The sequence below is a fragment of the Nycticebus coucang genome, chromosome 6 (genome assembly GCF_027406575.1).
Source record: "Nycticebus coucang isolate mNycCou1 chromosome 6, mNycCou1.pri, whole genome shotgun sequence".
Taxonomy (NCBI): Eukaryota; Metazoa; Chordata; class Mammalia; order Primates; family Lorisidae; genus Nycticebus; species Nycticebus coucang.
The window spans coordinates 54072895-54088622 of NC_069785.1; the positions used below are offsets into that span (position 1 = coordinate 54072895).

The 15728-nt window shown below is 46.3% G+C and overlaps 2 protein-coding genes across 2 annotated transcripts; one reads left to right on the forward strand and one right to left on the reverse strand.

Moving 5' to 3' along the window:
* Positions 1 to 1725: 1725 nt before the first annotated feature.
* BCL2L10 (BCL2 like 10) lies at positions 1726 to 6200 on the reverse strand. Its single transcript, XM_053594071.1, is given in 3 exon segments — positions 1726 to 2324; positions 5746 to 6134; positions 6137 to 6200. Coding segments are annotated over 3 exon segments (594 nt in total). The 3' UTR covers positions 1726 to 2183.
* Positions 4776 to 5645, forward strand: LOC128587730 (splicing factor U2AF 35 kDa subunit-like). Its single transcript, XM_053594070.1, has one exon. It carries the CDS (start codon positions 4811 to 4813, stop codon positions 5504 to 5506), a length of 696 nt encoding a protein of 231 aa, XP_053450045.1. The 5' UTR covers positions 4776 to 4810; the 3' UTR covers positions 5507 to 5645.
* Positions 6201 to 15728: the final 9528 nt, after the last annotated feature.

A 15728-nucleotide genomic window follows, 5' to 3' on the forward strand; every position in this document is an offset into this window, starting at 1 on the left:
CATAGTGAGACTCTGTCTCAAGAAAAAAAAAAAAAAAGAATTTCATCTTTGGTTGGGCAAGGTGGCTCACACAGGTAATCCTAGCACTCTGGGAGGCCTAGGCAAGTGGATTGCCTGAGCTCACAGTTTCGAGGCAAGCCTGAGCCAGAGTGAGATCCTGTCTCTAACCAATATCTCGGCATGTGGCAAGTGCCTGCTATAGTCCCAGCTATTTGGGAGGCTGAGGCAAGAGGATCATTTGTACCCAAGAGTGAGCTAAGACGCTATGGCACTCTACCAAGGGTGACCAAGTGAGATTCTGTCTTAAAGAATAAAAAAAGAATTTCATCATTAGGGCCAGGTAAGGTGGCTCACGCCTGTAATCCCCAGCACTCTGGGAGGCTGAGGTGGGTGGGATCTCCTGAACTCACGAGTTTGAGACCAGCTTGAGCAAGAGCGAGACACTGTCTCTAAAAATAACAGGGCATTGTGGTGGGCACCTGCAGTCCCAGCCACTTAGGTGGCTGAGGCAAAAGAATCATGGGAGTCTAAGAGTTTGAGGATGCTGTGAGCTACGATGCCACAGCACTCTACTGAGGGTAACAAAGTGAGACTCTGTCTCAAAAAAAAAAAATTCATCTTCAGTGAGTACAAACAAAAAAAAAATCCTAGCACTCTGGGAGGTCAAGGCTAGTGGATTATCTGAGCTCACAAGTTCCAGGCCAGCCTGAGCCAGAGTGAGACCCCCATCTCTAAAAGTAGCTGGGTGTTGTAGCGGGCACCTGTAGTCCCAGCTACTTGGGAGGCTGAGGCAAGAGGATTACTCAAGCTCAAGAGTTTGAGGTTCCTGGGAATTATGATACCACGTCACTCTAACAAGGGAGACAAAGTGAGACTCTGTCTCAAAAAAAAAAAAAAGCCAGGGCCTTGAAGTGGAAGAGGGAGGACTTCAAGCTTGTGTGTTGATTAAATGTTTTGTTTTTTTTTTCTTAGACAGTGTCACTCTGTTGCTCAGGGTAGAGTACTGAGGCATCAGGATAGCTCATAGCAATCTCAAATGTCTGGACTCAAGCAATCCTCCTGCCTTAGCCTCTTGAGTAGTTGGGACTACAAGTACCCAACAAGCTAATTTTTCTATTTTTAGTTGAGACCATGTTTCCCTTTGCTCAGCCTGGCCTCAAACTCCTGAACTCAAGTGATCCTCCTGCTTCTGCCTTCCACAGTGGTAGGATTACAGGTGTGAGCCACCTGGCCCAGCCCTGATTAAACATTATATATGTATAATATATATTTTTTAATTTGAGACAGAGCCTCAAGCTGTCACCCTGGGTAGAGTGCAATGGCATCACAGCTCACAGCAACCTCCAATGATTCTCTTTCCTCAGCCTCCCAAATAGCTGACACTACAGGCGCCTGCCACAACGCCTGGCTACTTTTTGGTTGTAGTTGTCATTGTTTGGCAGGCCCAGGCCATATTTGAACCTGCCACCTCTGGTGCATGTGGTTGGCACCTTAGCCCCTTGAGCTACAGGTGCCGCCCCCTGATTAAATATTTTTAAAAGCATCTTTATGTGTTGTGTATTGAAGGAGAAAAAAATAGATTCATTTCAAGTTACTCCTAAGGAAAAAGGCTAATTGAGTCAAGAAGATCAATTTTTTTAAAAGATAAGTTTATTAAAACTTTGAAGTTATTCAACAATTTATTAAAGTCAGAAATAAATACATTGACACAAAAAGTCCCAGAAATTAGATTCAAAGGATTTAGGGTTCAAAGAATTATATTTCAAAGAATTCCTTTTCTTTGTTCAACTGGGACTTAGACTGATTTGGGGATCATTTTGCCCCTGAACCATAGACATGATTAAAATTAGTGCAGCATATCTATCTCATGGATAGATGAGAGGTTTGTATTCACTCTTAGCCAAATTTAGCAAATAGCACCATATTTTCATTCAATGGGATGCAATTTCTTCTGCAGTTCTTTGGAGCAATGAGCCTCTAGTTTCTCCAAAGAAGAGCCATTTGTGTCCTTCTCCAAATACCTCTGATTACTCATCTTTAGTTAAAACGTTAGCCAACAGATCACCTCAGGACTCCTTGTGCACATTCAGGTAAAAATGTCCCAGAGAAGGTGGTTTACTTCAGTTCTTTTTCTCTCACCTCCAATCATTACTTAGCCGGTCAGTTAGGCAGGTAAAAATGGGTTAAAATTTTAAACATTCATAATAAATCGTGTCCAGAAATAGATGAAGACTGCTGCTAAAGCATAACAGCAAAACTTTGACCAGCAATCTTCTCCAAAAACCTAGTGGTAAGGGTGTCCTGAAGATCTGACAAAAGCCATCCTACAAGTGAGAGACAAGAGAAGAATTAGATTGCTTCATGATGCTGAAAATATACAGGAGTGTCTACATTAAACAGTACAATAACTTAAGGAGGAAAGGTAATTCTGACCAATAGGCAGTCTGTCATTAGGAACCCTTGAAGATTTAGGATTGGTAAGGAGTGGTCCAATGTAATGAACAGAAGCAGCCATTTAACTGTCACTTAGAGCAGCAATACTCATTTTGATTCCAAACCAGAGGAAGGTGGACTGATCCAGCATGTTTTTTTTTTTTTTTGGTTGCAGTTTGGCCGGGGCCGGGCTCGAACCCACCACCCTCGGTATATGGGGCCGGCGCCCTACCGACTGAGCCACAGGCGCCGCCCGATCCAGCATGTTTTTTGAGCCTAAGACAGACGCCCTTCGGGAAGTTGTCAAAGCACTAGATTGAAAAGTTATCACCTGTGAACAGAGCACGCTGCTCCATTTAAGGAGGGAATGAAACTCCACGCTGTGGTACCTTTTCGGCCAGGGTCGGGTTTGAACCCACCACCCTTCGTATATGGGGCTGGCACCCAGTCCACTGAGCCACAGGTGCTGCCCCAAACTGTGGTACTTTAACTGTAGCTGGCAAAGATGAGGGAGGGTGAATCCTGTTGCCCTAATTTGAAATGTTAGGCCTTTTTAAGAAAATCCTGTGACAGATTAAATTCCAGCTTCTCAATGTTAATCTCTTAACTTTTTTTTTTGAGACAGAGTCTCATTCTGTCCCCCAGGCCAGAGTGTGTAGCATCACCCTGTCTCACAGCTACCTCAAACATCTGGTTTCATGCAGTCTTCCTGTCTCAGCCTTGCGAGTAGCTGAGACTACAGGTGCCTGCCACAACACAAAGCTAATTTTCACTATTTTTAGCAGAGAAGGGGTCTCACTATGTTGCTCAGGCTGTTCTCCTGACTTCAAGCAATCTTTCTGCAGCCTCTGTGAGTTCTATGATTCCAGGTGTGAGCCACCCCTCCTGACTGAGATTAATCTTCAGTTAGTGTGAATTAGCCAGAAAAACGAAGTCAAAAAACAATGTCCCCCAGGCCCCCTTTCCTCTGTAGGTGCAGAGAGAGCCCTTAGGGGCCAGATGCTGGTTAAGACAAGGCTCAAGTGGGGTTCTTAGAAATGCCCAGAGAGCTGAAGACCGACACAAACACCTCATGTTATCGTTCTCTCTTCAAACGGAACTCAATTAGCCACTATAAGTCTAAATGGAATCCGCCCACAGGAAGTTAAATTATGGATTTAAAAGAAAATCGTTGGTTTTAATAGTTTGGCTATATGTAATCCCATAAAAGAGTCATTTCAGTGTTGATTCAACTCCAATAAGGAAGAAGAAAGAAACGGGACCTAGCTAAGAACCCAAGAGGCACAGGTCCTTGCTGAGAGGTGAGTGCAGTGGACTAGAAGTTAGGGAACCAGCTGGGCGCTCCAACTCCCGCCTGCAATCGAGAACCACTAGGGAGACAGAAGCGGGAGGATCGCGTGAGCCTAAGAGTTCGCGACCAACTTGGACAACAAAGCAAGACTTCATCTCAAAGAAAGTTAAAGAAACTCAAGTCAGCGCCACCGCTAGTAACCACGCACATTCCAAAGCCTGTGGTCCCGGTTCGTCCTAAGAAGGGCTGTGATCGATCGGTGGGTTCTGAGTCTTTCCAGAGGTGCAAGTGATAGGCGGAGAAAAAACCTCATGTGGCCTGGGCCACACCGCTACTCATTGCACAAGCTGGAGGTCTCTAGAGAAGAGCATCCAGACCTAAGGCGGCGGTTCCTAAAAGCCCCCGAGGGCGGGCTGAGGCTGGGCAACCACGTAACGTGCAGACCCAACTCGGGCGCTGCTGCCTCTGAATGGGCTCCCAAGAGCCATCTAGCCAGGCCGATTCCTGCCGGTCTGACTGCCGAGAGAACAAACCCGGATTTGACACCGAACGTTCCAGTCCCACTGAAAAGAGCCTTTCTTGCTTTCAGGGCGACAGGGCCCACGCGGCAGCAGAATGCCTAGACTCTCCAGTGCTACCGCGGCCGGGGCGAGCTGAGCCCCCTCGTCCCAGCCCGTGACGTTCCGCGGAGGAGCTCGGTCAGCGGCTCTAGGATAGGAGGACCGCCGCAGTCCAGGAACACAAGGAGCTCTGGAAGGAGGGAGCCAGGCTCCAGGGCCGAGAGGCGGAAGCTGCCTTGCGCGCTATGCCCCGCCCCCCGCTACACGTCCCGCCCCAGCGCAGGTAGCGCGGCGCCGGATTGGATAGCGTGGCTCCGGATTGGATAGCACCGCCCCATTGGGGGCGGGGAGAGAGTCGTCGAGACTTGTAAAAGCGATGCAGCGACACTGTCCCACATTCCCGGGTAGAACTGTCAGGGCGAGGACCTTCTGCACACCCGGCAGCAGGTGGTCGTCGGCTGCGTTGGCAGAGTGAGCCGCGTTTGTGGCTTCGGCAGAATCGGCGTCTGTTGTCGGCGTGTAGGAAATGGCGGAATACTTGGCCTCCATCTTCGGCACCGAGAAAGACAAAGTCAACTGTTCGTTTTATTTCAAAATTGGAGCTTGTCGTCATGGAGACCGGTGCTCTCGGTTGCACAATAAACCGACCTTTAGCCAGACCATTGCCCTATTGAACATTTACCGTAACCCTCAAAACTCTTCCCAGTCTGCCGACGGCTTGCGCTGTGCCGTCAGCGATGTCGAGATGCAGGAACACTACGATGAGTTTTTTGAGGAGGTTTTTACAGAAATGGAGGAGAAGTACGGGGAAGTCGAGGAGATGAACGTCTGCGATAACCTGGGAGACCACTTGGTGGGCAACGTGTATGTCAAGTTTCGCCGGGAAGAGGACGCAGAAAAGGCAGTGATCGACTTGAACAACCGTTGGTTCAACGGGCAGCCGATCCACGCTGAGCTCTCACCGGTGACCGACTTCAGGGAGGCCTGCTGCCGGCAGTACGAGATGGGGGAGTGCACACGAGGTGGCTTCTGTAACTTCATGCACTTGAAGCCCATTTCCAGAGAGCTGCGCCGCGAGCTGTACGGACGCCGGCGCAAGAAGCACAGGTCCAGGTCCCGGTCCCCGGAGCGTCGTTCTCGGTCTAGAGACCGTGGTCGTGGTGGAGGACTGGAGCGCGACAGGAGGCGATCACGAGACCGTGAAAGATCTGGGCGATTCTGAGCCGACCCTTTTGTACCATGTCTTCTAAAAAGTGTTGTAGTTGATTGATCAAACCAGTTCATAATTGGAATTTTTTATATAGTAAATGACAACTACAAAGATGGATTTGTGAGTAAAATTTGTAGTGATACAGTAAAAATAAAAAGTAAAAAAAACCCACACACACACAAAAAACCCTTCTTTCTAGACACCTTGCGCCTGGTCACTCGCGGTGTCCCCGTGCAGAGTCGCGTGCTCACCCAGCCGCCTTGAGCCTCCAGCCAGGGACGGTGTTGCCCCACCAGCCGAGAGCTCAGCAGGGCCACCAGGCGCTGGCAATGCCTAGCGACTTCGTCTTCTCCCTCCTCCGGTTGCGACTTGAAGTTCCGCTTCTCCTGCCTGGCTTCTACTGGAGGCCTCTGTAGAAGCGTCCCCGCGAAGGTCACGAGCGTCACCACCCGGCCCCAGTTGAGGGTCTGGTTGTCTGAGAGCATGGCGTCCACCATTCGTTCCATCACCTCGACGCGATTCCCCGGGTAGCAGATGTAGGCGGAGAAGAAGGACCAGTGGCGCTGCTGTATATCGGCCATCGTGGAGCGCAGCACTGTGGCCTCGGGCGAGGACGACGTCGGCTCCGGGGCACTCGGATCCGCGCGCTGTACTCCAGGTAGTCAATCAGCAGTCACTCGGTGTGCTCCCTCAATGGGTCTGCCATGACCTAGCTGCTACTGCTGCTGGCCTGGGCCTCCTGCCTGCTTTCTAGGCCCGGCCCAGGCCACCCGGATGGGCCTCAGCAGTTGCTTTTCTAGGTCCTGAGAGGAGCCTTTGATGGGAATCCCACCTGCACCTGTCACAGTGGTGGATGCGAGGCCTGTTTACATTGTGAGACTCTTCTCCTGGTTAGTTCCAAGCCTGGCTACTAAGAACCTGAGGGGGCAGTGTGGGCTGGGTTTTTGCCTCCTCTTAACATAGCAGCTGTTCCCTGATTCATTTCTCCCAGTCTCAATTTCCAGTTGTCCTAAATTCAGCCTTTTTTTATTCCTTAGTCCCTCATCTCCCTTAGTGCCTCTAACATTTTAAGGAGAGGGTGGCAAAGGCTACACACAGCCCTGCAAGGAAGGTTCTCTTGCAGCCTTATCAGCATTTCCAAATTGGACAGAAGCATTCAGGTGTGCGTTGGAGACTTCCTGTCTTTGGAGTTAGCTCATGTGGCAGGAAACAGGCGGACACCCCCCCGCCCCCAACACACACACACCGTTAGCTACATTCACTCATTCTGGAATGTACAGTTAAAGCCTTTGGGATTCTAGGCCTCCTCCTTGGGAACTGGAGATAAAATAGAAAACAAGACATGTGTTCCCTGACCTGAAGGACCCTGCAGTCTAGCGATAGGTGGACAAAGGAATGGCCAACAGTACCAACTGTTTAGCATAAACAGTGCTCAACGGTTTAGTTGATGAGTATAATGAAAGTTGAAGGAATATTAAGTTCTAGAGCAGAGGCTGCTGCTTATACTATCATTCTTATATTGTTTAGAGTTCTCTTTACTTTTTTTTTTTTTTTTTTTTGTGGTTTTTGGCCGGGGCTGCTTTTGAACCCACCACCTCCGGCATATGGGACCAGTGCCCTACTCCTTGAGCCACAGGCGCCGCCCTCTCTTTACTTTTTATTGGGCAAGACCTCATCACTGCAATCCCCTGATAAAGGTAATACTTATATTAAACTTTCTCTGTTTATATTACTCTATGGTTTCTTTCTCTTGTTTGGACCCAGGCTGATACAGAATTGGTGCTAGCTATGAAATTTCTGGAGGCTTAGTGGTCTGGAGCATGTTGAAATATCCCTTTCAGAGTTAAAAATGAGTTGCTATAGGGCAGTGCCTGTGGCTCAGTGAGTAGGGTGCCAGCCCCATATACCGAGGGTGGTGGGTTCGAACCCAGCCCCAGTCAAACTGCAACAAAAAACAGCCAGGTGTTGTGGCCGGCGCCTGTAGTCCCAGCTACTCGGGAGGCTGAGGCAAGAGAATTGCCTAAGCCCAAGAGCTGGAGGTTGCTGTGAGCTGTGACGCCCCTGCACTCTACCGAGGCAACAAAGTGAAACTCTGTCTCTAAAAAAAAAGAAGGAGTTGCTATATCTTGCATCACCTACAAAAAAAAAAAAAAAGAGGCACAGAGTTTGGTAGGTGTCTTAGTCTATTCCAGCTGCTATCACAATACCATAGACTGGGTGGTTTATAAATAACAGGAATTCATTTTACACAGTTCTATTGGCTGAAAAGTCCAAGATCAAGGTGCTGGCAGATTCTGTGTCTGCTTCTTAGTTTGCAGACAACAGTTTCCTTTTTTTGTCCTCACATTGCAGAAGAGGTTAAGAACTCTCTAGGGTCTGCTATCACAATACCATAGACTGGGTGGTTTATAAATAACAGGAATTCATTTTACACAGTTCTATTGGCTGAAAAGTCCAAGATCAAGGTGCTGGCAGATTCTGTGTCTGCTTCTTAGTTTGCAGACAACAGTTTCCTTTTTTTGTCCTCACATTGCAGAAGAGGTTAAGAACTCTCTAGGGTCTGCTATCACAATACCATAGACTGGGTGGTTTATAAATAACAGGAATTCATTTTACACAGTTCTATTGGCTGAAAAGTCCAAGATCAAGGTGCTGGCAGATTCTGTGTCTGCTTCTTAGTTTGCAGACAACAGTTTCCTTTTTTTGTCCTCACATTGCAGAAGAGGTTAAGAACTCTCTAGGGTCTCTTATCAGGACACTTGTCCCATTCATGAGGGTTCAGCCTTAGGATTTAATCACCTCCCAAAGGCCCCATCTCCTAATACCATGACACTGGGGTTTGGGGGACACAAACATTCAATTGACAGCAATAGACTGTTTTGGATTTTGGAGGCAACATATACCACATTTGAATGCTCTACTTCAACCCAATCAGGGTGGGTGGAGGACCAGAATAAGATTGGGCTCTGCAGGGCTGGGCACAGTGGCTTATACCTGTAATCCTAGCACTCTGGGAGGTGGAGTTGGGTGGATTGCCTGAGTGCACAAATTTCAGACCAGCCTGAGCAAGAACAGACCCCATCTCTAAAAATAGCCAGGTGTTATGGTGGGCACCTGTAGTCCTAGCTACTTGGGAGGCTGAAGCAAGAGAATCCCTTGAGCCCAAGAGTTGGAGGTTGCTGTGAGCTGTGACACCCTGGCACTCTACCCAAGGTGACAAAGTGAGACTCTGTCTCCAAAAAAAAAAGGATTAAGCTCTGCAGAAGCTTTAGGCTGCAGTAAAGCTGCCCTACCATTTGGGTCTTATGATCCAACAGACCCAGTGGTACTTGAAGTGTTAAATAGAGATGCTCTATAGAGCCTCTGGCAAGCACTATTGGGAGGCAGTGAAGACCTCTAGAATTTTGAAGCAAATATATGCCCTCTTATGAAGATAACTCTTTTTTTGAGAAGCAAGTGCTGGCTTGCTGCTGGGCCAGAGTTTCGTTCTGTCACCCTGGGTAGAGTGCTGTAGTGTCAGTTTAGCTCACAGCAACCTCAAACTCTTGGGCTCAAGCAGTCCTCTTGCCTCAGCCTCCAGAATAGTAGGACTATAAGGACCCGCCACAACGCCTGGCTGATTTTTCTGTTTTTAGTGATGATAGGGTCTCACTCTTGCTCAGTCTCATTTCCTGAGCTAAAACAATCCTGCCTTGGCCTCCCAGGTGCTAGGATTACTGAGCCATTGCCCCTGGGCTTAATAAAAGTTTTGATACATGTTCATGGTTTTTTTTTTTTTTTGAGACAGAGTCTCACCGTGTCACCCTTGGTAGAGGGCTGTGGTGTCATAGCCCACAGCAACCTCCAATTCTTGGGCTTAAGTGATTCTCTTGCCTCAGCCTCCCGAATAGCTGGGACTATAGGCGCCTACCACAATGCCTGGCTATTTTTTGGTTGCAGTTATCATTGTTGTTTAGCTGACCTGGGCCAGACTCAAACCCGCCAGCTTTGGTGTATGTGGTTGGTGCCCTACTCACTGAGCTACAGGCCACACTTTTTTTGTTTGTTTTGAGACAGAGTCTCACTTTGTTGCCCTTGGTAGAGTGTTGTGGCATCATAGCTCACAGCATCCTCAGACTCTTGGGCTCAAGTGATTCTCTTGCCTTAGCTTCCTGAGTAGCTGGAACTACAGGCACCTGCCACAAAGCCCAGCTATTTTTAGAGATGATGTCTTGCTCTGGCTGAGGCTGGTCTCCAACCTGTGAGCTCAGGCAATCCACCCGCCTCAGCTTCCCAGAGTGCTAGGAGTACAGGTGTGAGCCACCGCACCCAACCTTTCATGTTTTATTTGTAAGAGTCATAATTTTATCTTTCTGAACGTTATTTTTAACAGTAAGCACATAGTTTTTTTCTTAGATTTGAAGTGGCTTGGTGTAGAGTGGTCAATTCTCTGGCACTGCCATTGGTAATAATTATCAATAGAACTAAACAACAGATGAATAAATTAACCTCCACCTGGAGTTCCCAGTCCACACAATAAGAGGCAGTTTGCATTCAGACTTGCTTGAAATCTGGCTCGGTAACTTGGAAGCTGTGCATCCATAGACAAGTTAATTAACTCTCCTAACCTCAATGTCCCTATCTAAAAAATGGAGATAATGAAATGTCAGCATCATATGGCCGTTACAAGGATTACATTAGTGGGTGCATGCAAAGTGCTTAGCCCAGTGCCTGTACATAGTAAAACTTTAGCATTACAGAGAAACTTTTTCTATTTGTATTATAATAACTAACAAGTGTTACCATACTCATTTGCCCCACTCACAGCCAAAGCCAAAATGTGACAAAGCAGTTTTGGCTGTTTTTCTTTTAATATTGAAAATAGCCAGTGATTATTATTTTTCCATAAATACAGGGTGTCCATAAAGTTTACATAGTTAACTATTTTAAATTGCACACAAACTTTATGGACATCGTGTATTTAATAACAGCTTTGAGATGTAATGCACATACCATAAACTTGCCCTTTGAAATACATAATTGATTGATTTTTAGTATATTCACGGAGCTGTGCAGCCATCACTACTATTTAATCCCAGTTACCCCCAAAGAAACTCAGTAGCCATCAGCAGTTACTTGTCATGCCCAGCCTTAAGTAACCACTAATCTACTTTCTTTATGGATCTGGACATTTCATATAAATTAAATCATACAACACGGTGGCCTTTTTTTTTTTTTGAGACAGAGTCTCACTATGTTGCCCTCAGTAGAGTGCTGTGGCGTCACAGCACATAGCAACTTCAAACTTTTGGGCCTCAGCCTCCTAAGTAGCTGGGACTACAACTGCCTGCCACAACGCCCTGCTGTTTTTTGTTGCAGTTGTCATTGTCATTTAGCAGGCCCGGGCTGGGTTCAAACCCGCCATCCTTGGTATATGTGGCTGGCGCCATAACCACTGTGCTACAGGTGCCAAGCCATGGTGGCCTTTTGTCTCTGTTTTTTTTTTTTTTTTTTTTACACTTAGCATGTTTTTAAGGCTCATCCGTGTCGTAGCATGTTTCAGCACTTGATTTCTTTTTATTGCTCAATACTACCCCATTGTATAGATATACCACATTTTGTTCATCCATTCATCTGTTGAACATTTGGGTTGTTCCCACTTTTGGCTGTTATGAATAATGCTGCTATGAACATTTGTGTTCAAGTTTTTGTGAGGGTGTATGTTTTAATTTCTCTCAGATATAGACCTAAGAATGGGAGGCTGCTTACTACTGTGGAAAATACACAGGTTGGAAACTGACTTCCTGGTTTATGATAAAGCTAAACAATGGTTTGTTGGTTAGGAAATCTTGGGATCAAAGATAGTCAATTTCTGTTGTCGCAGTCCTCATGTAAATGCTCATACCCACTTCCAATAAGTTTTTCATATTTGTTTACGTAGGTTAAGTTGACCACAGCATCATTCCCAATCCCATCTCCTTATTAGAAGGTCTGCATCCTACCAAAAAAAATAGCCGGGCGTTGTGGCGGGCGCCTGTAGTCCCAGCTACTCGGGAGGCTGAGGCAAGAGAATCGCTTAGGCCCAGGAGTTGGAGGTTGCTGTGAGCTGTGTGAGGCCACGGCACTCTACTGAAGGCCATAAAGTGAGACTCTGTCTCTACAAAAAAAAAAAAAAAAAAAAAAGAAGGTCTGCATCCTTTTCTTCCTGGTTCTGTTTTTTAAACAAATTTACTTTACATCTTTTGTGTTTACCTGGATGGAGTTGAAATACGTTCTTCTTAGTAAAGTATCTCAAGAATGGGAATAAAACGTATCCAATATACTCAAAACTAATATATAAACAAGTACATGCCCATGTGAAAGATAAAGCACAAGACAGTCGATTGAAGGGGACAAGGGAGGGCAATTGGCCTCACCTACTGTGAGGGTGTTCAGCACATACCCCTGGGTGCAAAGCTCAACTACAACTCGAACCTTACCTTAGAAACAAAAACAATGTACCATAAACATTTGTAGCCCCATATTAATCCACAATAAAAATAATTTACTTGACATTAATTACACATTTACGAGTGCAGTGTATCTTTCAATACATGTATACAACGTGTAATGATCAAATCAGTCATTAGCATGTCCAACTCTGAAACCTTTCTTATTTCCTCGTGCTGGGATGTGAAAGTTGTCAGAATAAAAATGGACTTATTAGTGTTAAAGTAAAAAACCTTGAAAACTACATCCAAGGAAGGCCATGAAGAAAGGTTCTCATGCTTGTAGGTTTGATAACAAAAAGTATCACAAAAGAAGGCAAAAACACAATCTTGCACAAAGACCACTGCAACCATGCACAAACACCTCTGCAAGGCCATCTGTCCAGCAACTGGCTGTCCAACCTCAGACTGCCATGGCCCATTATTGATCTTTGTAGCCACAAATAATTATTTCTGAATAATTATGTAATTCTCATTTTTCCTTTTAAAAACCTTTGTTATCCTTTACTTCCCTGGAATACATACATGGTTTACTATGGCACACACATTATCATTGCAATGCCCAATTCCCAAATAAGTTTCTTCTTTTACAGAGCCTCTCTTTATTTAGGTGGACAGGAAAATCCAAAATCCTTCTAGTTATTGGAAAATATATGATAAATTATGTATAGTCACCTATAGTGCTATAGAATACCAGAACTTATGCCTGTCTACTTGTAACTTAATATCCATTAACCAACCCATAACCTTCCCCCCTCATCCTTTTTATAATGATGCAAACATATTAAATCTTTCATTTCTTTCACTGCATTGGTCCTGAGGCAGCCTACTAGAGGCTACAGTCCCCTGTGGACATCAGCCATCCTTGAAGGCCAGTCTGGCCCCAGCTAAGTCCTGTCTGGAAACAGGGGTCTGTGGCATGCCCTGAACAGTGACTCAGTGTTCTCCTATCACAGATAAGAGGGTAAAAGGTTTAGCATCACATCCTCAGAGACAAAAAGCTTCACTCTCAGGCTTCTCCACCACACTGCATCAGAATTCCTGGCATCTCCTGCTTACCCAGTCCACATCTCCAGGGCAAGGGCCTGTTAGTGACTTGATATTTCTCAGCAGTGAAGTTTGGCTTAGTCAGCTCTCCCAGGCTTGGGGCAAGCAATGTAGCCCTGACCCTTGCCCTACTTTAATCTTTTAACCTGTGTGCTGTGCTTACCCCAGGATCCCAGATGTCCTCCTTTGAAAATATTTCTAGCAGCTCACAGGTCCCAGCTGTCTTCAGCCCCTCCTATGGTCTCTCTGTGCCCCTCAGTGACCTCCTCTGAGGGCCTCCCTCCTCAGCTACCCCAGTTGGTCTCTTCCCACTTCTTTTCCAAGCTCCTCCTACAGCCTTGATGGTCCTCGGAGGTCTCACACAGGGGCTGGAAAAGGCTCATTAGCCTGGATCAGCTGTTCTCAGAGTAGGATCCAGAGTCTCTGGGACACTTTCAGGGGCTCCTCAAGGTTGGAACTATTTTCATAACTGAAATTTTTTTTTTTCAGATTGATAAGAGGGTACAAATGATTAGGTTACAATGTTTGTCAGGCAAGGTCCCTGTTGTAGCGCCCCTCACCCAGGTGTGCCATATACCCTTACACTGTGCCCATTAGGTGGGAGCACACGAATCCCCCTTCTTTCTCCTCTCCCATTTGAATTAAATTGAATTTTTCTCTTGTGTGGGTGCCTATTAATTTGTCCATTGGCTTCATATTAGTATTGAGTACATTGGATACTTGCTTTTCCCTTACTGTGATACTTTACTAAACAGAATGTTCTCCAACTCTATCCAGGTTAATACAAAAGATGTGAAGTCTCTATCTTTTTATGGCTGAACAGTACTCCATGTATACAAATACCACAGCTTATTAACCCATTCATGGGTTGATGGGCACTTGGGTTGATTCCACATGTTGGCAATTGTAAATTGAGCTGTGATAAACAGTCTAATGCAAATGTCCTTAGGATGAAATGATTTTTTTTTTTTTTTTTTGTGGTTTTTGGCCGGGGCTGGGTTTGAACCCACCACCTCCGGCATATGGGACTGGCGCCTTACTCCTTGAGCCACAGGCACCACCCGAAATGATATTTTTCTTCTAGTTAGATACCTAGTAATGGGATTGTGGGATCAAGTGGAAGGTCTATTTTGAATTCTTTGAAGAGTCTCCATACTTCTTTCCCAAGTAATACTGAAACTCTCTGAGAGGCTGCCTGCCCACTCTGAAGCAGTTGACTTGGTTTCATTTCAACAATATTTCCCATCAGTACCCAATAATACTGCCTCTTTTCTGCCTAAACTTTTTCTTTTCTGGCCAGGAGGAGGCTGCCCAAGGTTATCCTGGGGGCACATCTTTTTGGCCCTTTCACAATTGGTTTGGTAGGTTTGCCCCCAAGTTCTCTAGAAAAACAGTTGATTATAAAACTACACTCAGCATTTTTTCAATATGCCAAATACAGTGTTTGGAGTTTACCCTTGGGTCTCCACATGGTGCAGTATATTCAAATCAAGTATTTCATCAGTAAATACCAAACAACACCCCACTCTAACGAGGGCACATACTTACAGGGGAGGTGGCTCAGTGCCCACAGGGAAAGTGAAAGTGTTCTATGGAATGCTTTCGTTACAAAGTCATGGGCTACTTTGCACGTATCTTGAAGATGCTCTCCACCCCTCCAAGTACAGACCCTTGAATTTCCCCTGAGTCTAGGAGACCTTTCCTTTGCCCTGTCTTCTGTGATTTCTGAGAGTCAGAAGACAGACCAAAAAAGGTCTGCTAAAGTTGATAGGGAATCCACCACAAGGCGGTCAGCTGGACCAGGGATCACTCTGGAACATTCTGGGGTAGAGCTGGGAAATTCCATTGGAAAGACTCTGGGGCCTGGGCCTCTTCGGCAGATGGTAGGAGTTGAGCAGACACCATGCCTATTTCCTGAGCCCCTGCCCAGGTTAGAATCCACCAGTGCTAAAAAGTGATCCCTCTGGAGTATGTTCCCTCCCTAATGCTGGGTTCCTTGGAGGCAGTTGTGACCATTTATCTTTCTCTCTCTGGTGTGTAATGAAACTCTCAGTAACTATTTGCTCCACAAATGACTGACTATAACTTATTATGCTTTATTTAAAGTGAGTTGATGGAAAAGCTGGGCTGACTGATTTTTGACTGACTTCTGAAGGTAGGCCTGGCCCACCCCCTGAGGCTGTGCCAGGTGTAGGACTGCCCCATGGCTGTACCTGGCTCTGGCTCTGGCAAGGCTGCTCTGAGAAGAAGGGCCTGGGGGTGACCCTGCAAAGCCAGAGCTACCACTAGGAGAGGACTGAGCTGCAGCAGGACCAAGAGAAGAGACCAGACAGTTCGGGGGAGGTGGCACAGGCGGTTCTCTGCTGCAGCAAGGTCCTGGCCCTCAGCCCTGGGCCACCCACTAAGCAAGCCCCACCTGGGAATGTCCATTTTCTGAGGTGATCTTCTAGTCCCCTAAGTAATATGTATGCCATTGCTGTGGGGCTTTTTGTCTTTTTTTTTTAAAGACAGGGTCTCCCTCTGTCACTGAAGGTGCAGTGTAATGGTGTCATCAAAGCTCACTGCACCTCTTGGGACTCAAGCAATCCTCCCGCCTCAGCCTCCCAAGTAGCTGGGACTACAGGTACACACCATCAAGTCTGGCTAATTTTTCATAGAGATGGGTCTCTCTATGTTGCCCAGGCTGGTCTCAAATTCTTGGCCTCAAGTTATCCTCCTGC

Coding starts and splice junctions, on each gene's coding strand:
- LOC128587730 (XM_053594070.1), top strand. CDS start 4,811: ATGGCGGAATACTTGGCCTCCATCTTCGGCACCGAGAAAGACAAAGTC.